The sequence below is a fragment of the Falco biarmicus genome, chromosome 8, assembly GCF_023638135.1.
Source record: "Falco biarmicus isolate bFalBia1 chromosome 8, bFalBia1.pri, whole genome shotgun sequence".
NCBI classification, from domain to species: Eukaryota; Metazoa; Chordata; class Aves; order Falconiformes; family Falconidae; genus Falco; species Falco biarmicus.
In genome coordinates, this window is record NC_079295.1 from 58,494,748 (window position 1) to 58,517,543 (window position 22,796).

General features: G+C 47.4%; 1 protein-coding gene across 4 annotated transcripts in view; it reads left to right on the top strand.

Moving 5' to 3' along the window:
* Positions 1-15,857, top strand: part of FAM114A2 (family with sequence similarity 114 member A2) — an 18,400-nt gene extending 2,543 nt beyond the window's left edge. For 3 of the 4 annotated variants that reach the window (XR_008823472.1, XR_008823474.1, XR_008823473.1), the window contains exons 4-17: positions 161-256; positions 542-654; positions 1,597-1,731; positions 1,897-2,055; positions 2,689-2,812; positions 3,817-3,896; positions 4,595-4,723; positions 4,940-5,079; positions 5,852-5,924; positions 6,507-6,560; positions 7,298-7,392; positions 14,393-14,453; positions 14,535-14,665; positions 15,712-15,857. Coding sequence is in view for 1 of the 4 variants with exons in the window: in XM_056348782.1 (XP_056204757.1) it covers positions 161-256; positions 542-654; positions 1,597-1,731; positions 1,897-2,055; positions 2,689-2,812; positions 3,817-3,896; positions 4,595-4,723; positions 4,940-5,079; positions 5,852-5,924; positions 6,507-6,560; positions 7,298-7,392; positions 8,048-8,066 (1,217 nt within the window). In the remaining 3 variants the exon portion in view is untranslated. Of the gene's footprint in view, positions 1-160; positions 257-541; positions 655-1,596; positions 1,732-1,896; positions 2,056-2,688; positions 2,813-3,816; positions 3,897-4,594; positions 4,724-4,939; positions 5,080-5,851; positions 5,925-6,506; positions 6,561-7,297; positions 7,393-8,047; positions 8,915-14,392; positions 14,454-14,534; positions 14,666-15,711 lie in introns of those variants that run through there. The other variant, XM_056348782.1, reaches the window with a different exon arrangement.
* Positions 15,858-22,796: the final 6,939 nt, after the last annotated feature.

The window sequence follows — 22,796 nt, forward strand, 5'->3', positions numbered from 1 at the left end:
TTGGTAAGCAAGCTGGGTAGTGGTAGGTTTTAGTGGTGGGCAAACTGTCTTGAAAGGAGGAATCCAGAATAATAATTAAAAAAATAATGCAGCCCTAATCCTGTTCTGTTCTGATTTCTGTTATATGTCACGGTTAAAGTAATACTGCTGTCTTCTCTAGGTCAAGGTATTTCAAATGTCATAGAAAAAGCAGAAACAACCCTTGGGATCCCCAGTCCTAGTGAAATCTCTTCAGAGGCCAGAGATGCTACAAGAGGTCAGTTTTTACTGCGTAAGAAAAACACCAAAACATTTCTCATAATGTAATTAGCTGCAAAATAATACCACCTTCTCGGCGTCATGTATATTGAGGTAGATATCTCTGTGCTAAAATAATACTCTATTGCTTACTTCTGTTGGTTCTGAAAAGTAGGTAGGAAAATAATCCCAATTCTAGCCCTGCTCCTGGCTGACACTCGGTGTTTGTTGATTTTCTGCACTCTGCAGCTGACAGGATCTTTTTTTGGGAGCAAGGAACTTAATTTTCTGCCTTCTAATGCAGGAAGCGAGAATCCTGGTGCTGGCAGCACAGATGCGGTTGATGACGGCAGTTCCTTTCCTATTGCTGGGGCTCTTGGAGTTTTATCAACCATCTCTACTGCTGTCCAAAGCACAGTGAGTGAGTTGGGAATGCAAGAGAAAATGCGTTTAAGAGAGCGTTGGGGTTTTTGCCTTTCATCTAAAACATTGTAAGAGGAAACTTTTTTAATTTTGACTTTTGTGGGCTGAATGGTGAGAAACGGTTTCAACCTTCAGACAACCTTTATCCTGTGCCTTGCTTCTAACTGGCATTTAATGTGTAAGATGTCTTGAATTTTGATAGTTCTGTACTCAGTGTTGATACATGCATAACAAAAAGTGGACTGTGTGGTTTGTGCGTGTCACATCTGTACTCTGTTATCCCTGCTCCCTTCCTTTAGAGTATTCAGGTAAATGCTGGGTCAGACTCACTCCTGGAATATTTCTACTGATTTGCACAGAACTGTCTAGAGATGAAATCCATTCTCTTCAAAAACTTCTGTGAAACTAGCCCAAATTACTTGGAAATCAGCTTGCTCCTGTGACCATGAGAAATGCACTTCAAAGGAACCCATTACCCTTAGAAACTGTGCTTTTGTGATCTGCTGTCTTGTCAATTTGCCCATGAATCTGAAAAAGCCGCTGATGGAAAGCTTGCTTCTGCTATTAAGGCTTGAATGAGAGTCAGCAACCAAAACCCACAGGTCTAGTGTTTTTTGGTTGAAGGATGAGAACTGAATATTTTAATGTGCTGAGAACCAGCTTGTTCACAAAATGAAAAAATATTTCTCATCAGATTACTGCAGTAGCCAGAGTACTATATTAAACTGTTGGATGATAGTGTGTTGTGGCTGTTACGTTGTCGTCCTGCTCTCATTGTGGTGATTAGGGTTGAATTTTAGGGTGGCAAGGACCAATGTGGCTTTTCTCTGAGTGTGTACTGTAACATTGCTGATTCAAATCCCCCAACTCAATTTCTTCAATTGTATAGTCTTCTGCAAGTTTTAATCACTCTCTGTATCCAAACGTGATTCCTAGGGGAAAAGTGTTATCAGTGGAGGTCTGGATGCCTTGGAATTCATCGGGAAAAAGACAATGGATGTAATAGCTGAGGGAGACCCTGGGTTCAAAAAAACAAAGGGCCTAATGAACAGAAACTCTACGTTATCTCAGGTATGGCAGTTCTGAATCGGCTCCTCATTGGTTTCTCTCATTTCTTTTTGCTGCTTTTGCAGTCCGGTCATTAAGCAACAGTTTTTACTGTTGAATGAAAAAGCTTCTCCTCCCATATACTGTATCTTCTGGCACTGACCTGAGCCCTCTGTTTTTCTTTTCAAGGTCTTACGAGAGGCAAAGGAGAAAGAAGAGCAGCAGACAGCTACTGAGGTTACCATGGCTACAGAGAAGAAAGCCCATTATGGGTTACTGTTTGATGAATTTCAGGGTCTTTCGCATCTGGAGGCCTTAGAGATGCTTTCCAGAGAGAGTGAATCAAAGGTAATGGCCTTGAGCAATTTGCCTTCTTTTTTGAGTTTGGCTGAGCAGGGCAAAAAAGATCAGAAATATATGTATATACATGTAAAATCAAGTGCTCAAAACTTGCTATAAAGTGATTGATAACACAACTTCACTTTGACCCCTGCGTTATGATCTGGTGTTTACCTTGGGAGCGTTATGTCCCACGTCAGCTCCTAAAGCCATTCTCTATACCCAGCTAGCCGCCGCTCCTGCATGTCTTCAGCAACTTCTCATGAGTTGCTCTGTCCTCATACCCACTTGTTTGCTGCCTGGGTCTGCAGAAGAGGAGAGTGTTGTGAGCACAGCAGAGATTGTCGTCTCTGCCTTGGGGCAGGTAGGAGGGCAGATCAGCATGCAATTTCACAAGTCATTCACTGTTTGTTTTTTTATGAAAGAAAATTGAAGAACTCCTTAAGAATCCATTATTACCTAACAGGACTTCACAACTAGGTCTTTTTCCCTTTCCTTCTTTCTGTAGGAAAATACCACTTCCCAATTACATCGTTCTTTGATGTTTTTACACACAATGTAAACCAGTGCTGCGTCTTCCATCCTGTTTCTTTTTCTTGTTGGATTTGTGATTTTCTCTTTGGTTGTGCTGCCCCTAACCAGGTGAAATCAGTTCTAAACACCTTGTCTGGAGAAGTATTGGACACACTGAAGGAGGAAATGCAGCAACTCAAAGAAGCATTTTCTTTACCTGAATTCTTTGAAGAAGAAGAAGAAGAAAGGAAGGGTAAGTGAGCCCCAGGTTCTGGAAGGAGAAGCTGGTTCTTAACGATATTCTCAGTATAGAACCAACCAGCCCTGATCACTAGCAATGGGCATGATTCCAAAGTTACTCTTTAACTGGATACTTAATCCTAAAGCTGCCTGTGGCCAGGAGCATGACAGGTAGCAATACCCTTCATCTCTGGAAAGCTACTGTGCATTAATTCTGTAGCAGGAATGATTTCTTGCCAGGGCAGGATTAGAGTTGTTTGACTCCTGGGCAGTTCATACAACTGACCTTGAGCCAAGATGCAAATTCAGAGAGATGCTGGGTTTCCCTGACCATGAAGGAAAGACTGTGAATAGAGTTGTCCAACCCATGGGAAAGCAAAAAGCCTTTTTATTTATTTTTTAAATGAGTTAGCCACACAGACCAAAAGATTCAGAGGGGCATCCATCCACAAGAACCATCTGATTCTTGAGGATTATGCAGATTTAAATGTAAATTTCTGCATTGCTTTTACCTAAATGGCTCATCAGGGAGGGCTTACACACCTGCACTTGCTATCATTTAGCATTTAATGTATATTTTATAGTTGCACATGATGGATCTCTTAGCCTTCCCACCACTGTTAACATCTGCCCTGCTGTATGTAATAGGAAAACCATAGGTTTCAAGTGATATTTCAGATTCTCCAAGGTGATGCTCAAGTTAGTGTGGTAAAAAAAAAACAACCCACAAACAAAACCAAACAAAACCCCAAAAAACCTTAGTTAAAAAACCAGAATTCAGAAAGCAAAAGCTTTCTTTTTTTTAACCTTCTGGCACTGATGTCTCCACCTTTTCAGAACTTCCCTTATAAACTGTATTTAAAAAGACCAGGTTTGCATTCTTGCCTGAGGTGATGATTCAAAGAGGAAATAAAGGAAACAGTTGACACACTTGTGCAGAACTAGTTGTGCATTGAAGTGCTGCTTATCCCTGTATCTGTCTTCTGTGTGGGTTCTTTAACCTTTCCTGTCCTTTAGGAGACGAGGAGTTCACAAAAGAAGTAACAGAGTTGTTTTCAGAATTGCGTATCTCCTCAAAGCCAGACAAACTGATCATGGTGAGTTATTTCCCATCTTCTAAAAGCTGAAGAGATTCCTCACAGGAACTGTTTCTCAGTCCTGCTTTGCCTGTGAAAATATCAAATGCATGAAAACAAGCCATGTTTTAGATCCTTTGACAATGGTAGGCAAAAGAGATTGGGCCTTTTCCTTTGACTTTATAGGGCAAAATCATGTTCTGTAAGGTCTTTGGCTCTGAATCAGTAGACATCAGCGTGTCTTTGGCCTGTCACTGGGCAGTTATAAGTGGTGGCAAAGATAACTGGGAGCAGTAAGTCTTCAGCCACCATGTGAAATCAACCTACAGTCATGAACTGAAGCCCTCCTCTTGGTACAAAGCAGCTGGTTTTACTGTGTTCAGAAGTTGGTATGAGGAAGAATCCTGTTTCTTGCCTTCATTTCACTACCCTTCAGATCCACCAAGTGGCAGCAGCATTCTGCAGATGTGTTTCTGAAGCACCTCTGTTAGTCATCTTCTTGCTGGTAAAATCCAGCACCTGGTGCTAGAGAAATAATTGCCCTCAACTGCATCAGTTGATGTGCTGAAAGCACTAGGATCGTTTGTCCTGGTTCTTCTCACTAGCTCAGGAGTTGTAGCTGTTTCCTTCCTCTAGAGAGATCCAATACTCCATGTTTTGAGGTATGTAGAGGGGGGCTTTGTTCCAGTCATTAAATACTATGGTACATCTTCATACAGGTGAGGACATCTGCTCATGAATGGATAGCACGATTCAACAGTAGTCTTCCTAAAGAAGAAAAAGAGAGTGAAGAAAACCAAGAAGTAGAATCCAGAGATGGTGACCATGATGCTAAAATATCAGTAGAGGTAATGGAGTAATGAAGGAAGAGAATATCTGACTGCAGAGTGTTTACCTGGCTGCTAAGTTACAGTTGTGATTCCAGAATTTGCGGGTTTCTATTTCTGTGTAGATTCTGAGGTCTGAAAGGGCAGTGTAGTCATAGTACATTGTGATTCACTTGTTTTAAATAATAAAAGCTTCCAGGTTTCATATGGTATGGGGAATCTTTTTAACTCTTGCAGGACGTTCATGCGTTTGCCATAAGAAGTCTGGCTGAACTGACAGCATGCTCCATTGAAATGTTTCACAAAACTGCAGCTTTGTTTCTACATGGTCAGAAGCAAGAGGTGACAGCCACAGACAGAGCCAAGTCCCTTTCACAGTAAGTTCACCTCTTAGTAAATGTGTAGCATATAATTATTTACATACTGATTAAACTGTCTAATAACTCTGGGATCCATGGGATGCAGGGCTCTTGAGTTCTGCATATGTGTTCAAAGTTGCAATGGGTGGCATCACTATCTTCCCGCAGAATTCAGCTGTTTCTTTTTCCAGCTTAAAGACATTTCTTGATTAAAAAAAGAGGAAACCCTACTTGAAAGCTTTTATATAGCCAAGAAGGTTTGCCCTAAGCTTGTGCTAGTTAGTAGATACACATTTAAAATATGACAAAGCAGTTGTATAAAGGTAATTCTTAATTACCTCTGTTATTCATTTAGTATGTTAGGTACATGATACTGTAAAATTGCTGCAACTAATTAGTAGACTGGTCTTACTAATAATGCATGACATGAGAATTTTCTTTTATGCTGGGAGATACTTGCAAGTGTATGAAATATGCAATACTTTCAGAAGTTAACACTTGTCAGTCAAAAAAAAAAAAAAGCAAGTTAGTACTGTTCCTTCTGGAATGTATGTGTCTGACCTCTGAATGCTGTTTCAGATCTTCAGCTTTATTTTTCCATCTTTCCCCTCCCTAATTTATTTGGGGAACCTCTGGATCTTCATACACTGTTTATATGCTCTGTATCAGTTTTGGTTTACTTTAGCTGTATATGCATGGAAACAAGGTATTTGTGTGTTACAGGAGTGCTAAAAGGAAGTTACCTTGTAGACTGCATTTACTACATGATTTTCCCACTCTTATTCCACAGAACGACGATTCTGCTGTGTAAAGAACTGTCAACTTTCTCTAAAGAGTTTACTACGTGCTTAACAACTGCAGGGGTAAGGGTTACACCATAGTTCTTGGGATTGAGATGTGGTTAGTTGATTACAGCCTTGGGATCTTCACCACGAAGTGCTTTTTGTGTTCGCATGTTTATATATATATATATGTTTTGCCCTGTGAACTGATCTTCTGGGCCAATGTTCCCCTAACTGTGGCAGCTGAATGTATGCTGAGCTTTTGAGTGCCTCCTGCTGCGTTCAGCCTAGCACAGACTGGGGGTGGGAGTTGGTGCTGACAGTACTAAGGAGACAGAAGAAAATAAGGTTTGTGATCCTGTTGTGGATTTTCCAAAACGCTCAGGTGTTACTCTGTCATTATCTTTAGAGATTGTCCAGTTGTCCACAGTTCATTTGAAGATGTAATGTGTATATTCACATACGATTTGCGTTGGGCATATGTGGGTTACTTTGTTCTGATTTGCATGCTACAAGGCAGGTCCTCTGCAGCTGGTGACTTAACTTTTCTTATACTCAAGGGAGCAAATGGCAATTTTAAACTTACTGGGGATTTAGCTTTATCTTGCTTGAAGAAATGTGATCAGATTTTCAATCAGGATAATATATGTGTGATCTCTGCAGGTCAAAGAGAAAGCAGATGTGCTTAATCCCTTAATCACTGGAGTGTTTTTGGAGGTCAGTTATGCTGAAGTTAAAACTTAAAGCTAATACTTAAAAAATAGATATGCTGGGGTTTTTCCACTTCAATATCCTTATGCACGCCAAGTTCTCTAACCTATGATCTAAGATTCTGCTTACTTATCTAATAACTTAAAAGTTCTAATAAATGAATGTAGGTTTGCACAAGAGATGAGTTACTTGGTGAAGAGTGAGCTTTACGTGGTCTCAGCTGACAGTTACGATGAGTCAGAAGATGCATATTAAATTCAACAGTCTGGATTTCTAGAATTTAGATGTCCAAAGTCAAACATTAGACAAGCTCGGAAATTAGCATGCCAGAGTCCCAACACTTCCTAGCTGTTAAGTTGGTTCTCAGTGCTTGTAAACTTCTGAGGTGTGGTAGGAAACGGGTGTTTCCTGTTGGTATGTTCTCCTTCCTGTCGCAGCATGCTTATGCCTCACTTAGAAATAAATTCTTGTCATCTGTTACCAAAACCAGTATCCTACGTTTGGATTGCACCTGATCTTGTTTGGCAGTTTTTAAGTCAGTTGCTTTTTTGCTGAGTGGCATAAAGCCCCTTAAAAACTTAATATTAAATTGATTTCTAGAATGAATCCTTAAAAATTTGACAAGCACTGGGCTTCTGTTTCTTATGTGCATTAATTAATGCTGTTTGAAATGGGTATGTGGTTACTAAAACTGATTGGTAGCATATTTATTCATGTGTGTATTTTGATTTTTGTTTTCATAGGCTTCAAACAGTGCTTCGTATATCCAAGATGCCTTCCAGCTCTTGCTGCCTGTACTGCAGATCTCTCTTATTGAGGCTAGAACGGAACTATCACAGTAATAAGAATCCTTCTAATTAAGAACTTTTTGACCTTCCCACTTCATAGTATCCATGCTGGAGAATGATGTAATGGCTCTTATTAAAGGGAGAAAGATTAACTCTGATCACTGCTGCTGCAAGAACAGTGATTAAATGCAGAATGGCAATGACAGCTCTTACAGCACATTGAGAGATGTGATTAGCATAGTCCAGGCTGGTGGACAACGTGACAGACTTAAAGTGCATATTGCTTCTCTGTTTCCATAGACTGTCTGTATCTTTTCACTGAAATCCCTCTGCTGTATGTGTTAACAAGCTCTTTGTCTTCACAGTCCAGAGAGCTTCTCCAGTGCTGGAGAATAGAGTAGCAGCTGGCTAGTTAAAGAGTTAGCTAAAATCATGGTGTGATTTTAAAGTCAGAAAGGCATAATTAGGTTCCCGATAGCTCTGTGTTGGTGTTGAAGTGAGTACTGGGTGGGAAGCGCGAGAGAAGGCCGATATTTATGATGATGAACTTTGCAGTTCCTAGGCTGGAAAGCATAGAGCAGAGAGGATTCCTGATCAAGCCGTTGTTGCTGAAGAGAAGCCCTGGCTTCCTGAAAGTGTCTGTTAATGACTCAGGGATGCGCGGTGGGGACTCTCACTACGGTGCTGTTTCTCATTCTTTTGCAGAGTGCTTGCTCCAGCGTGAGCTGGGAAAATGCTGATTGGGCCCGAAGAATGTGGGTACTTCGCTTTATAGCAATAAATGAGAACTGGCTAAAAGGGATTGATTTGTGTTTGGGCAATTTAATGAGAGAATTTAGCAGGAGGATTCCCCTTCTTCAATGCAGCTTGACGTATCGGCCACAGACTGTTCACAAACTCGAATTACTGCTTTTCTCCTCTTCCTGTGTAAAAAACGTTATAAAGCGATGCTCCTTCTTGGAAGGTATATTAATGTAGGGGGAGAGGAAGCAATTTGGTTCTGTTAGCGGGAGTTCTGATTTGTCTCAGAAGCTGCTCCACGTATAGTATCTGTTTCTTTGTGCTGTGAAAGTTCCCTGCTTTGTTCCTTTCTGCAATTTCTATCTTTTGAGCCTGCCCATTGGGAGGGAGCAGCCTCTGTGGGAATCACAAGAGCAGAAATGCACAGCCAAAATGGATCTCTTCAAGAAGTTCAGAATAGCTAACCAGAGGTGACTGAGTGTCACACCTGCATCTGTACTTGCTCATTGGTAACAATGATGCTCAAATCCCATTTGGAAAATCCTCTGGGTTTTTTAGCAGGTCTTGCACATTTCTGCTGTACTGAAGGTTTAACATTCCTCTGCTCTATTTGTGCAGTAGAGAAGTGTTTTTATTATTAGAATATCTTTTGGTTAATGCTCCTCTGATTTTATATATATGGAAAAAGCCTTACCTTGGTCATGGTTAGACTGATCAGATCTCTAAAGGGAGAGCCTTTTTTTTGCATCTTAAAGAAAACTAGACTTGAAAGGGGTGTGTCTGGGGTAAAAAAAAATCTGCACTACAATAAACTCTGTATTTTATTTCTTCTTTTGGTTGATAGCATTATTAAAGAAAGGATTTGTTTTGACAACCGTTACAGTTAAAAGCTATCAAGATAACAGTGGGCACAAATGAAATGAGAAGGAAGAGCTGTCTTTTGTATCTTCTCAGCCCTCACTGTGGCTTGTGGGGCAAGGCTGGATGCTGCTCTGGGGCCCGGCCAGCTAGGGCTTTTCACATCATAAGGTACTGTCTCATAGCAGAGAGGGCTCTGAACCCAGGCTGGGGACTGAGAGCTCCCACAGCTGAGCTCCCAGTTCCTGCATCAGTGCAAAATGGCAGCTTTGTTCCTGCTGCAAAGCCAAATTTTACAGAAATGTTAGGAGAAATAAAGGTAACAGTGTTTTATGAAGCAGCAGCTGCTTTTCTTGCAGATAAATTCCACTGACCTGCAGTGCTTTAGTGTAATTTAATAATTAAAGAAAATGAGGTGATTTTTTTTTTGAAGTTGCAGACAGTAATTCTTTCAGTCATACGCCCACCTGGATTTTGTTGCAGCAGCCAGTAATCAAACATGCAGCAGCTTCACTTGTGTGCCAGGGCAAGCACTACAATAGATAGCCAACAAAAAGAGTTCCACAGTTGCTGAAATCTTCCTACCCAAAGGATTCATCAGAATTCAGCATCCAGCTGTGTGGAGGTCTTGCTCAGCCTTGCCTTGTGCATGAACCTAATGAGAGCTGGCAGTAATTTGAGTACTTCTGGTAGCGTTTGGAGAGGCAAGAGGTGGCTGAGAATAGATAAGAGTTAGCTAAGATGCTGGCAGTGACTGGGGGGGGGGGGGGGGGCAGACCGGGGAAAGCCTTCCACAATTATTTTCTTTCCTTGGGAGGGATTCTTCTACTTGCAGCTGTAAAAACTGCTTCCTGGCAGCTGCTGTGGAAAGGTTGAAAACATAAAAAGGGCTTGGTCTTCCTGATGGGCTTTGGGACTTGCTCCCAGCCCTTGCCCAACCAGCTTCCCAGGGACTTATTTTTCATAATTAAAGCACACATGTTCAGTAGCAGTGAAACCTCTTGACACAGGTGGGGTGAGCAGTTTTCCTCATTTGGAAACAGCAGCAGTTACATTGCCACTGGTTGCCCTGACCAAGGGGACAGCAGTCCCGGGTCACCTGCAGCACACATTAAATGGCCTGACTCAGAGGCAGGGAGGGGAGCGCCAGCATTTCTTTCCCAGGTGTGCACGCTGGATCCTAAATAAACAGTGGTCTATGATGATGTGATTTAAGCAGAGATTGGTCGTCTGTAGCCAAAGGCTCCTTGGCACAGAAACGGAGGGCATGAGTGGCCAGTAACGTGCTAGTGAAGGTTTCCTGTGAGCTTCGCTTGTCCCTCGCAGCTCTGTGCTTTGACAGCTCGGAGGTGGCTGTGTGCTGATGTTTCGGGCGCTGGCTGCGGGTTGCTTTCCTTCCTTTAAGGGCGGCTTTGTGCCTGCTGCAGGGTGAGAGCAGAGCCTGTGTGGTTTGTGGGCTGACACCTAGCTGTGGCTGCGGTTGCCGCTCTGCTGTCCTGCTGGCTGGTGGCAGCCACCCCTGTGCTGTAAGGTGCTGGTGGCTGCAGCCTGGCCTGATGGTCGGGGCAGTCTCTGATGAGCAGGTTCCCTGGGGTGATGCTTTGTGTCCAGCGAGTGATGGCAGGGCTGTTCCCTGGGCTGCTCTAACTGGAGAATGCTGCAGGCTTAGGTCCCTTGCATCAGAGCACTGAGAGCCTGGCTGGGGGCTGGCAGGGAGCGAGCAATGAGGTCACCAGTTAAAAATAAGGTTGAGCGTGGTGTTTGTGAGGGAGGATCCTCCTAAGGTGGCAGGAGCTGCTCAGAGGAGCGGGGCTGGATGCCAGCCAGTCCTGACACCAAACAGCCTCCCTGGATCTGTTCCAGGGTTCTGCACTGTGCTCCCTGTGCACATCTCCGCTGAGCTCCCGTGCTGTACCTCGAGTTACCTGGCTGCGTTGACCTGGTGGCTGTGTCACACTGGGACAGGTGGCATTGCTGCCATCGTTTACCCTAAGACTGAGTGCTGGCTGCCCCGAGTTCGCCGAATGATTTGTGTACGAGCTGAAACATCTCTATTGGAAAGCAGTACAGCTATGGATTGTAAAATTGGCAGCAGCAGGGATGCCATCGGCTTTTCTGAGCTGCTCCGGAGTTTATCCACCCTTGCCATTAAACTCCATCCCTTATTTCTGATCTAAACTTGCCAAGGGGATTCACGCTTTGCATTTGGGGCCGGTGCAGGCCCTGGTGGAGGAGGCCTGGGGCAGACGTGGCCAGGTTTTTGGGGTAAGAGACTTCTGTACAGCTGCTTGCTTCTTGCATAAGTTACCCAGGATTAGTCTGGGTTGGTGGGAAGGGGCTCCAGGTGTCTTGCCATTACTGTAAATTAAAGTCAAATGACTGCGGGAGCAACGTTGATGCAGAGTTGAAAGCTTTAAATGGGGAAAATCTTGCGGGAAAGGCAATACCTAGGTGGAGAAGACAAATCAGCTTTCACGTACACAAGCCCTTCCTGACATTGTTACTGTTATTATCCCGTATTGGTACTATTAAAACGAGGGCATTGCATTAGAGGGGAAGCACATTATGCAAGTGTTTAGACCTGCTGGTAACTGCTCTCTGCTGACAGGTATTTGCTTAATGATATGTTGGAGTGAAAGCCAGCAGCAAGGACAAGCAAGTGTCGTGCGGAGCTGGGAGTGCTGAGAGCTGCCTGCTCCAGCCTTTGCCTGGACCTCCTGGAGCTGCCTGGCACCTCCCACCAAGAGGGGAGCAAGGACCTGCTGGAGGTTCCTCTCACCATGGTTTTAAGGACACCCTCAAATCCTCTCTTCTCTACTTCCAGCAGGATCCTGACCATAGCATGTTCCCAGGCTGAACCCCAGTGCCCTCCCTGGTCCCAGGGCTGGTCCCTGTGGATGTATGCAGCCTCCAGAGCTGCCCTGGCTTGCTTGCGTAGGGTCTTTCTGCTCCTGCCCCTGCTGGAGGCAATGCCTCTTAGAGTACCAAAGGGACTGGTCATGTTCCCGGTGTCATGTGCTGTCCATGGCGAGTGGCAGAGCCAGTTTTTCTGCTCTGAAAGTGGGACTGGGGAGGAGACGGCAACACTCAAATACCCAGATCCCTGGTAGCTGCTAGCCAGGCATCGAGGAGGCCACTTGCCTTTTTCAGCTCCAGGTAAGGCACTTGCCTGTCTCCCTCTTGTTACCAAGGGGATTTACAGACGTCTATACAGATCAATCTTACAGGCTGGAGAAGCGGAGCAAGAGGGCAGCGTGGAGCAGAGGATGCAGTAGAAGCATCCCTGGGGCAGCTCGTGCTTTCTTGGGCATGAGCCATGTGGTTTTGGGGACGGCAATCGGGTGTTGTGCTGGAGCCTTGCAGGAAGGACTTCAGTCCCCTGGGTGAGACTAGGCACAAACCCTGGGACATGTAAGCCCGCTGTGCCTGGCGGGATTAAGGCCATCCAGGCCATCGCATCTGATGGGGTATAAATACTCAGGTTTGTGTTGTCAGCCAGAGGTCTGAGCCACATGCATCTCGTGTTTTGCTTGGCCATGGAGGAAAATTGCAGCTTGTCAGCAGGGACCATAGAGCTGGCCGCTGGTTTTTGCTGGTTTGCCTGCCTGGGCTTTAGGGAACCAGCTCATCTGTGGCAGGGAAACCTGCCTGCCCAAAATGCAGGGTGGCCAAGGCTCCAAAGGAACAGGCAAAACAGGATCTGCTGGTCTGAGATGGGAAAAAGCTGAGTGTTGGCAGCCCTCATCTGAGCCACCACCCACGGTGAGGGCTGTGCAGGGTGCTGGGTGGCACCCCCAGAGAGGGGACAGGAGTGTGGCAGAGCCCTGGGGCAGGGGAGCCCACCCCATCTCTTGGAAATCAGCTGGGCTGGTCCCCAGGGACAGGGTTAGTGGTTCGCTGGGGAACTGAAGGGTTTTAACCCCCCACAGTAGCATTTCTTAGCATGCACTGGGGCAGCGCTACCTTTTTCCAGCCCTGGCTGCTATGCTTTGCTCCGGTTACCTGTGTCTTGGTGCAAAGCATGAGGTCCACCTCTGCGTACCTCTGTGTACCTTGTGCCTTTCCTGTCTGCTCACACTCCCCCAGTGAAGGCACGAGGCAGGGGCATCCCCCATGGATTTGGGGCTGGACACAAACTGTGGAGCTGTACAGCAGCTTTGGTGAGCAGGACCCGGGGTCAGGCATCAGCTGTACTTTCTCCTGCACCTTCCCAGGGGCTGTCTTTTCTTTTGTTAACGTTTGATTATTTGTAATGATTTTAGATTAAAATTTAATTATTTTCAATTAATAGTTGCCCTTCTTAATTACGAAGATTAATTAGATTACTGTTCATTATTAATTAGATTTTAACTTTGCACTGATTACACCTTTTATCAGCCACTTCACACACTCCTGCCCTCCCCGTCCAACCTGCCTCTCCTCTGATGCCACCCCAAACCCCACTGCTCCTTGCAGCATCTCCTGGCTTTTAAAGCCTGTCTAGGAAATACAATTCAATGTTATCAGCTCAGAAGCTTCGATCAGCTCTTTTAAAAGCCCAAATACCAACCAGATGATGTCATTTTGTGGCTAAAAAAGCATTAAAAGGAAGCATTAATATTCTGCCTCCCTCCATCAGTGGCTGGAAGAGAAACTGTTTCCTAATTACCTACTGCGGCAGGGGAAGGACCCCCTGTGAGCAGAAGGGACCCGATCCCTCGTCCCCTTCTGCCTTCCCTCTGTCCCATCTTGCCATCTGTGTATGAGAAGGGGGGTTTGACCTGCCTGGGCTATTTAATAGACTTTGGTTCTACTATTTTTAAAGCAAACTGTCATCTTTCTCTTCTTTTAATGTCACCTTTCAGGCGCCAAATCAATGCTCAGAGTTTTCTTGCTGTTGCTCTCAGCTTCTCTTCTGCTCTCTGCTGTCTCCATCTCCCTGCCATTGCCCTGTCCCCAGGGGAGGTCTCCTTTCTGCTGGGGCTCCCTGGGAGCCCCAATGCCTATTGATTCATTCTCAATTTGAAATATTTCTGTAATTTGCACTTGCTCACGGGGGGTTTAAGGCATCTCCCTGCACATTTGCCCTGAGATTTCTCTGCCTCTGTCGCTCTCCCCCTGCTGCTTCCCTGGGTGGAGGGCAGCGGGTGCTGCCTTGGTGGGCACAAGGTCTGGTCCTTTTGGTGTTTTGGGGGTTTTTTTGTTGGTTTGTGGTGTTCTGTTTTGGGTTTTTTTGTTTTGTGTGGATTTTTGTTTTTTGTTTGTTTGGGGGTTTGGTTTTTTTTTGGGGGGGAGGCCACAGACTGCTTTACCTCTTTCCCTGCTGTTTTGGGGGGTAGAAAGTACACAGGGCCTCTTCTCCCGTGAAGAAGAGAAAACCACATGGTGGGATGCAGTGAGGCATTTTCATCCCTGAAAAGCTCACCCTACTCCACTCTCCAGTTGCTCCTTGAGGTCCTCTCTGTGCTGTAGGTGTGACGGTCTCGTGCCCCAGAGCTCTTTGGCTTCAGTGAAATGTCGACAATCCTGAAATGTGAGTATTTGGTGTGAACCCAGGGGGAACCACCGGGTTTGCATGTGCTGGCGATGAACCTCCCTTTGTGCCTTGTTGTAGGGTTTGGGCGAGAAGATAAGGAGAGAGAGGAGAAGCAAAAGGACAAGGAAGAAGAGAAGGAAGAAGAGGAGAAGGTAAAGACCGAGGGAGAAAAAGAGGACAAGAAGAAGCTGGAAGGGGAAGGAGAAAAGGTAGGGAAATAATGGAATTTTCTGCACATCTGCTGAACTGTTTGCCAGAGGGTTTCCAGCCCCAAAGTCCCCACCGTGGTGCTCAGGGTGAGCCCCTGATCTGATGCCAGGGGCTGTGCTGGGGATACCCTGGACAAACTGTGCCGCTGGCTGTGTGGTGTCTGTGGGGCACCCAGCATGTGGCAGGATGGGGCCAGCCCCTGCGGGGACGATCGGTGTCCCAGGGGGAAGCAGGCAGCTATGGAGCTGGGCCACCTCCACAGGTGAGTATGGGTGGTGGGGATGTGAACGATGCAGAGCTCCCAGCTTGCCACTGAGCCCGGTGGAGAAAGATGCTTGGCACAGGGTTTGTAGGGAGTTAGAAGGCACCGGGCCCAACTGATTTACATCCTGGCCGTGAAGGGAAGCCATGTCTGACCCATGACAACCCCACACATCTGGTAGATGGAGCTGTGCTGTCCACAGCCTAGAAATCATGCTGTGTGCATGGCTTTTCCACTGAGAGAGCACTTTCTTTGCTTCTGGTATTCCAAGTTAGTTCTCTCTCCTTTTCCTCCTATTTCAACCTCAATGAGATAGTGCTGTGGAGAGCAATGCTGTCTGCACTGCACACACCACTGAATCCTTGCTCTTGGCTCTGGAGGTCTCTGTGGGGCCATGAGCACATGTGGGTCCAGGGCAGCACCACTGGTGCAAAGCCTGACTCTACATACCCCCAAGACCAGACATCTCTCTGGCTTGAGAACAGCAGGGCAGCAGGGTCCCCGGTGATGCTTGTCCATCTCTCTTTCTCCCTGCAGGGAGATGGGAAGGACAGCACAAGCAGCAGCTCTGACAGCGATTTAGAGGAGGTAACCGCACTGCCAGCCCTGTGCTGTGCCTGGCTGCCCCGCTGCCCACCAGCCCGAGGGGGTTTGCACCTACAGACCCCTATGTGGGTGCTGGCTATGGGTGCTATCAAATACCTAGAGGTACTGAGGGATGGGACATGAAATACCCAGCAACCCCCTCACGTGCTGTCCCTTTTCTTTTTGTTCCTGCCTCAGGACCAGGGCAGTGACAAGGATGGTGAGAAGGAGGACGAAGATTAGCCTTCCCGTGCTGGAGCCGTGTACGCCCTGGGCATGCCGAGGAGGTGGGGATGCATATGGCAGCATGTGCTGGTGCAGGCCCGGGCCACTTATAGCCAAATAAAGGTGTTTGTGGGCTCCGAGGAGAAAGAAATGCTGTTTATTCACCTAGTCATGGTGCCTACCCAGTGCTATCTCTCCCTCCCGAGAAGGAAACAGCCAAGGAAAGGCAAGAGGTGGGGAGCTGGGATCTGTGTGAGCAGGTTTTGTACAAAACTATGAAAGAGTTTGGGAAGAAATCCAGGAGCTCTGGCTGCCTGGCTCTGCATAGTCCCCTACAGTTCGGCAGTATGTGTCCTCCCTGTCCCCTCTCCGCCACTTGCTGTGGGATGGAGCATCCTGAGCGGGGGCATGAGCTGCGCCAAAGGTGGCTCCTGGGGCTGTGCTGAGTTGTCACAACTGGCTGTGACTTCAGATTTATCAAAAATATACGAAAAGCAGTTACGGGGGTGGGGGGGAACTCCAACACCCCACTGCCCCCCCTCCTGCAGTGCTACCCCAGCGCGGGGCGCGCAGCGTGTGCGCAGCCTGCAGCACAGCGGGGCTGGCACCGGGCGCAGCGCCGGGAGTGGGGAAAAAAACCCGGGAGGTGGGAAATTGGGAAAAATGATCTGGCACCGCCATCTGCCGGGGCTGCGACGTGTGGCAGCCGGTCCCCGCGTTTCATAACCGCCCGGCTGTTTTGTAAAGGCTCCCGCAGCGCAGCCGGGGGCGGCCCGCGGGCTCCCCCCCCTCCTCCAGCGGGGGGGGACCTCGCAGGGGGACACTGTCCTCGCCAGCAGTGCCAGCACCCCGACCCACCGCTCTGCCGGCCGTGTGCCCCCCAGCCCACGAGTCTCACCGGCAATCAAAACCTTAATGCAAACTTGAGCGCTCCCCGCTGAGTCGCTGCCTGGATTTGGTTCCCTTAAGGAGGAACCCTTATTTTTAAGGGCATTTTCCAGACTAATGCAGATTTCGGGCAAACTCGAGTTTAAGGCTCAGCGCTGTGGACAATTTTATTTGAAACCACAGAACGCGGCTTCAGATGTTGTTTTCATGGAACAAATGCAGCCGGCTCTTGTATAAGCACAACAAGCAGCAGGAAAGATGCTGAGGAATGTTGTCATAATTATCCAGCACAAAGATTAAAGGAAAAACATGAAGACAGGAAAAAACAACCAACCTCAAAAGCTAAGCTGGGTTTCAGTGTGCTGGTTTGGCTTCACCAGGGAAAGGCCGGGTCTAAGTGCTTTCTTATTTCATGGACAAGGGTGCCTTAATGTAAAACAGCCCTGCGCAGGGTTATTTTACATATTTTACTTTCCCCTCCTGTGGAAGTACCAAGGACTCTTACACAAGACACAACCTACTTCCACATAGTATATGGAGTTGTGGCATGTTACAGTCCCCTCAGGCCATGCTCCTGCAGGATGGGAATCTCTTGGAATAAATTCTCTGCGTCTGGACATGAAAAAGGGAGGCCCTGCCTTTGCTTTTTAAGTTAAAGGTTGGAAACTTTTCAAGCATGCTGTGCCAGGCTCTATTTTCTGAGGTCAAGGATGCCTGTAGATGCTCTGTTGGAGCTGAGAGGTGTTGTATCTCACTGGAGTGAGATTCTGCTTTTCAGCTGATGACAGATGTCTCACCTCACAAGCTAAAAGCCCTAAAATTGTCCTTTGCACCTTGTACCCCAGCTCCCAAAGTGGGTGAAGCTTGCAAATGTCTCTCTGGGGCTGACCCCACCACCGTGTCCTCACCCTGCCCCAGATCTCAGCATCTTCACGTCTTCGGAGGCAGTGCTGAGTACACCCCACACTGCTGGCTGATGGAGTGCCGAGCCAGGCAAGTCTCCCTGTTTGCTGTTTGTGTTTTATGGTCCCTGCTTCAGGCCACTGCACTAAGCTCTGTGTAAATAGAACGTGCGCAGCCAGATCCCTGTGGCACAAGAGTAAAATGCGAAACACACCCAGGGACTGGCTGTGCGAACATCCAGGCGTCTCCTCCGACAGACTAGAGGTTCTCTGTCCTGCCTTCAGTACCTCACCCTGCACGTAGCTTGCTCCCCTCTGTGCCTGTGTACTGCCCTGATTTGAACTGGTCAAGTTTCCCCAGAAAGTTGTGGGGGTGAAAACCATTTCAAATTATCTAGTGCCCCTAGGGTTTCATTGCATCTCAGCCCTGGCTTGAAGCCAGGCGACCTGAATGGGCATATAGCACGAGAATTTGTGCCACCCACATGGATTAGGGCTCTAAAAACACTGGAGAAAGCAAAAATCATGTGGAACATTTGGCGTTTGGGGATGCTGAGGACCCTCAGCTGCAGCAGGGCAGTGGCTTTCCTTTGGGATGCGTCCCCCAGCATGACCTTGGTGTGCCGAGATGGGTGCCTGCCTACAGACGTGACAACCAGCAGCCTCCCAAGCACTGCTGGGCACAAGGTCTGACTTCATCGGGTGTTTAACCACCTCATTTGCTTGAAAGCATCTGCAAGGTTCAACTAGGGGCTCCTTGGAGCTGATGTGCCTTCAGCCGGCTGGGAGAGGAACGTGGACAGAGCCATGCAGAACACCCATCACGTCAGGCTCTGGAGGGGTGGAGTAGGAAAAGAAGACCAGCAAGAGAAACTGGCAGCTGTAGAGTTACTTAAGCAAGCCTTGTTTACACACATCTATTTGTCTTTATATAATAACCTTGCCTGGTCCTCAGGGAACAGGAGGGGTTGTGCTGCCCTGGCTCACAGCAGCTGGGGGTACCTGCAGGGACCCTGCGTGGCACACAGCTGTCTGGGGCCTCACAGCAGCAGAGATGCCAAGAAAATGGAGAAAGATCTGCTTTCCATACCATTTCATGCAGAGATGCCCCCAAATGAAGACATTTTTCTATAAACGCCAACAATTTCAGAACAAAAAAGTTGGATCTTTATTTTGTGATGAAATTTTTCATCTTGCATCTAGAGGCTTTATTATATAAAGTGTCCCATTAGGGAAACAAGCCTCTCTAAGGTAGAGATCAAAAAGAAATCTTTCCTCTGTTCCCAAGCGACCTTCTTCATGGAAAATTTCAAGCTGCTTTTTCATTCCACTAAAAAATGGAAACAGTTAGAAATCCTGACGTTCCCAGAAAAGCTGATTCCGGCAGCCCTGCTTATGATCTGCTAATCTCTGCAGAGCACTAGGCAGAGGTTTCCTATGAAACGACTCTTCTATTTTTGTGCTGAATAATAAGAAAAGCAAAACCCAAATGGAACTTAAGTCTTGCAAGTGAAGGGTGTTTTGGAAGGTCAAATCCCTGCTTCTGCTCCAGCTCTCTGCAAAGCACTCATACTTGCCCTTTTCTGTGCTGCATCCTGCACCTTGTCCCTTCATTCTGAAAATCTGTAAATTAAGACTTTTTGCTATGTTAATTGGCAGCTAAAAGTTATAGCGGAGATTTATTCGCTGAACTGCTTGGGATTCATTTTCATAAAAATGACTCTAAGGATACACAACTTTCAAAGCACCCCCCTCTCCCCTGTAGAACCTTCTAGGACTCCTGTGTTTGCTCTTTTGGAAGAGTGGAGTGGGCTCTCTACTCCCCAGGCCTCACTGCAATACATCCCTAAAATCCACAAATAAATGGTGCCAGGCTTCTGGCAAAGGAAGACCTGCAATTTGCTCTGACAGATCCACCAAGACAGGTTTCTGGGTGACAGATCTTCTGCCGAGTACTAACAACTTGACCTCTTTAAAAGCTGTGACGTCCGTGTGTTATGAAAGGGTGCGCTGGTGGCGGGGCAGTGACTCACTTCCCCAAACACGATTCACCTGCTGTCCAAAGTGCAGCGAGAGGTGGAGGCAAAACAACCTGTGAAAAAAACAAAATCACAGCCAGAAATACCCGTCTGCTCCCTGAGCAGAGAGCTCTGCCCAGGCCACCGCTGCTGCAGCCAGCCCGGGAGCCCACAAGCAGCTATTTATATATTTATATTGCAGTAGAGACACAGCCCAGCTCGTCCTGCCTGAAATCCAGCCCAGTGCCTATGTTTAGGGCTTCACACTGGCTGGCTGTGGGGAAGTGGGGCTGCAGGAAGACCCTGAGCAGCCCCCTTGCATTGCTCTCCGAGTCCTCAAGGTGCTTTGTTCTCCATGGTCAGATACAGGTCTGAGCTAGAGTTTGAGCTCCAGCTTTGCAAGAGCTCTTTTGTCCTCGTGAAGAAGAACACTGAAGTATCAGGCTGGTGGTGGTGGAGATGGTGGATTTGAAGGACTAAAGACCAGGGCAGAGGATGAGGAAGCTACATGCAAAAGCTCGTCTGGAAAAACATCTGTTTTTCCAACAGCCAACACCAAGAGCAGAGAGAGGAGGAAAGACCTGCAGCTCCCCAGGCAGTGCAGCCGGGGTGAGCACTCATGCAGCAGCTCTTGGCCACAGTGGGAGGGGGTGTTCATGGAGGGGATGCCCAGCTGCAGGACCTCACAGCTTGCCCATGCTTCCCCTGCACCCAGACAACCCCACTGGCACCAGCAAATTCACTCCTCCACCAGCTAACACCCTCCTGTGACCCTTATGGCATGAGATGAGTGGGACAAGCTGGACACTGGACCTGACCTGGCCATGGCAGGGTAGGGGCATCGCTGCAGCCCAGGCTCTGCCATCTGCAGAACCCACCTGCTGCCACTTGCAGCCTCCTTTGGCAAAGCGAAAAAGGAGCTCTGGGTCCCCGCCAGCCCTGCTGGCATCTCTGTCAGGTGGGTGGGAGCTAAACAGAAAAAGTAAAAAAAAAAGGAAGAAATAAGGGAGGCGGCACAGACTCACTTCTTGCTGGGGCAAGGAGCCAAGGCCACGCAGGATGGTGAATGGTTGGGGCAGGGCAGCCTGGTGAGTCCCTGAGCTGCAGTTATGGGCCACCACGGCGTCACCCCTGGCCACACGTGCCAGGTCGTGACACACAGCAGCTTGTGAAGCCAGCAACTTTTGTCTGACCCTGCAGTAATGACTGATTACAAATCAGCTCTCCCCATCCAGAAGATGAAGTGGGTGATGTGACCTCCAGGTCTGGCCCACAAGGATGCAGCTTCCTGTGGACATCAACCTCCTTGGAAGTGATGGAGCTTGTTGCAATGTGAAGGTGGATTATGTCCTCAGACAGTGTGTTCCTTAGGGCTTTTCCTCCTCTAATCACTTGGTTATGTTATTCATGCCCTTATGCACCCTAGGATTAGATGGTGCTGGACGAGCTGTGCTGACCTTGGGCCCCTCCATGAGATCTCCTACAGGTGGAGGGTCTTCAGCTGCCCTTGAAACACCAACGGAACAACTGCAAAGCATCAAGGCAAGCTGATAGCACCCTTCACCACAGACCATGGTCTTGTCACCCATCCTAGGGCTTGCCCCTGGATAATGGGGACAATCCTGACCTTGCTTTTAGCTGTACTCCCTTCTCCGTGGTATGTGGCTTGTACACAAGACATCTCCATGCATGTTACGTGGGACTTGCTTCCAAAACTGTGTGATAATGTTCTGCCAAATCGTCTGCCAAGATGTTTGGCCCAAGAGAGTAAAATGAGCCAGATGCAGATCTGGGCTCTCCCTCTGTCTCTGGTTTCCAGGAGTTCAGGCATAAGCCCAGGTACATGAGCAATGAGCTAATGTTACATCGCAGCCCTGTGTCCCGCCAATCCATGTGGCAGTCAACTCATTTCTCTAGGAATGATGATGCCTCAGGCAAAGCCTGTATGACTCAGAAAGGAAAATATTAAAGTTTTCTTTAAAGGATAATATTAAAGTTTTCTTGAATTCCCCAACCCTGTTTACATCTGATCCTCCTTAGTAAGAGAGTCAGGGCCTCTCTGAGCTCTCGCACAGCAGAGTTTTGGGACCCAGAAACAATACCATGTAATTTCTATGATTGCTCCCTGCCCAAAGCCTAGTCAGCACAGTGCAGACCTCGAACACCAAACATCAAGGAACAGTGTGGCAATCTGCCTGAGAGAAAACCAGGCATGGAGCAGCTCCCCTTACTGCATACAGAGGCCTGAAAGAAAAGGTGCTTGTTACAAAAGACGAGCCATGAATGCAGACAAAGTCTCCCACACCACCTGCTTCCACTTCCTTTTGCTTTCCTTCCCAGGGCCGGCTTTAACCGCGTGTGGCAAATAAAGAAACCTGGTGGTTGAATAACATCCTGCATCTAGAAATATGATGCAAAGAAAGCAAAAATTCCAGGAAGCTGATGTGTTTGTTGTCAGGCTGGGAGGGGTATGATGCAAATAACTCCTTGCGTGTTATTTGCACGTACTGAGGTGCAAAAATAATTCCCTAGGCCAACTCTCAAGGCTGTCAGACAGGCAAGGACCCAGGCACAGTGCTGCTGAAAAAATGCTGAATCCATGGGGGCATGAGGAGGTCTGCAATGATGCTGAGGATGGATTTGGCCATGGCTTTTTTGCCTGATCACCCAGCAGACTGCACTGGCTCTTATATATCCATGCCACCGTCAGCCCTGTGTGTGGCCCTTCCTGATGGCAACACTCCTCCTCTCAGCTGGGATACCAGTACTTCACTCCTTTGCTTTTGAAACAGGAAAACCTGTTTGACCTCTGTGCAAAAGGACTTTCAGGTCTGACATGACAGCCCCATCCTCACGGGAGGAGGGTGGTGGGCAGAGCAAGAATAGCTGTGTGCCAAAGGGGTCATGACATTCAGAGGGCATATTGCTGTTTAGCAAGTGCTTGTGCTGCCTTTGAAGACACCCTAAGGAGCACGCAAGTCTCATCTCTCTGAACAAAAAAAAGTACCACTGGGAAGGTGCTGTCACCTCTGAGCTACTCCTTAATCCCTAATGGGTCAAAATAAATGTCACAACTAATACTTAGGCACTAAAAATGAGCAGACATAGCCAGTGTGAAATCCCTGATCCCCATGTTGCATCATCCATAGTCTGGACCACACCGATGAGGCTGTACTGCAGCCCAAGCACAAGTGGGGTGCGTGGCTGGGAGCCACAGGAGGAGCTTGTTTCCCCTGCACCAGCACCTGGA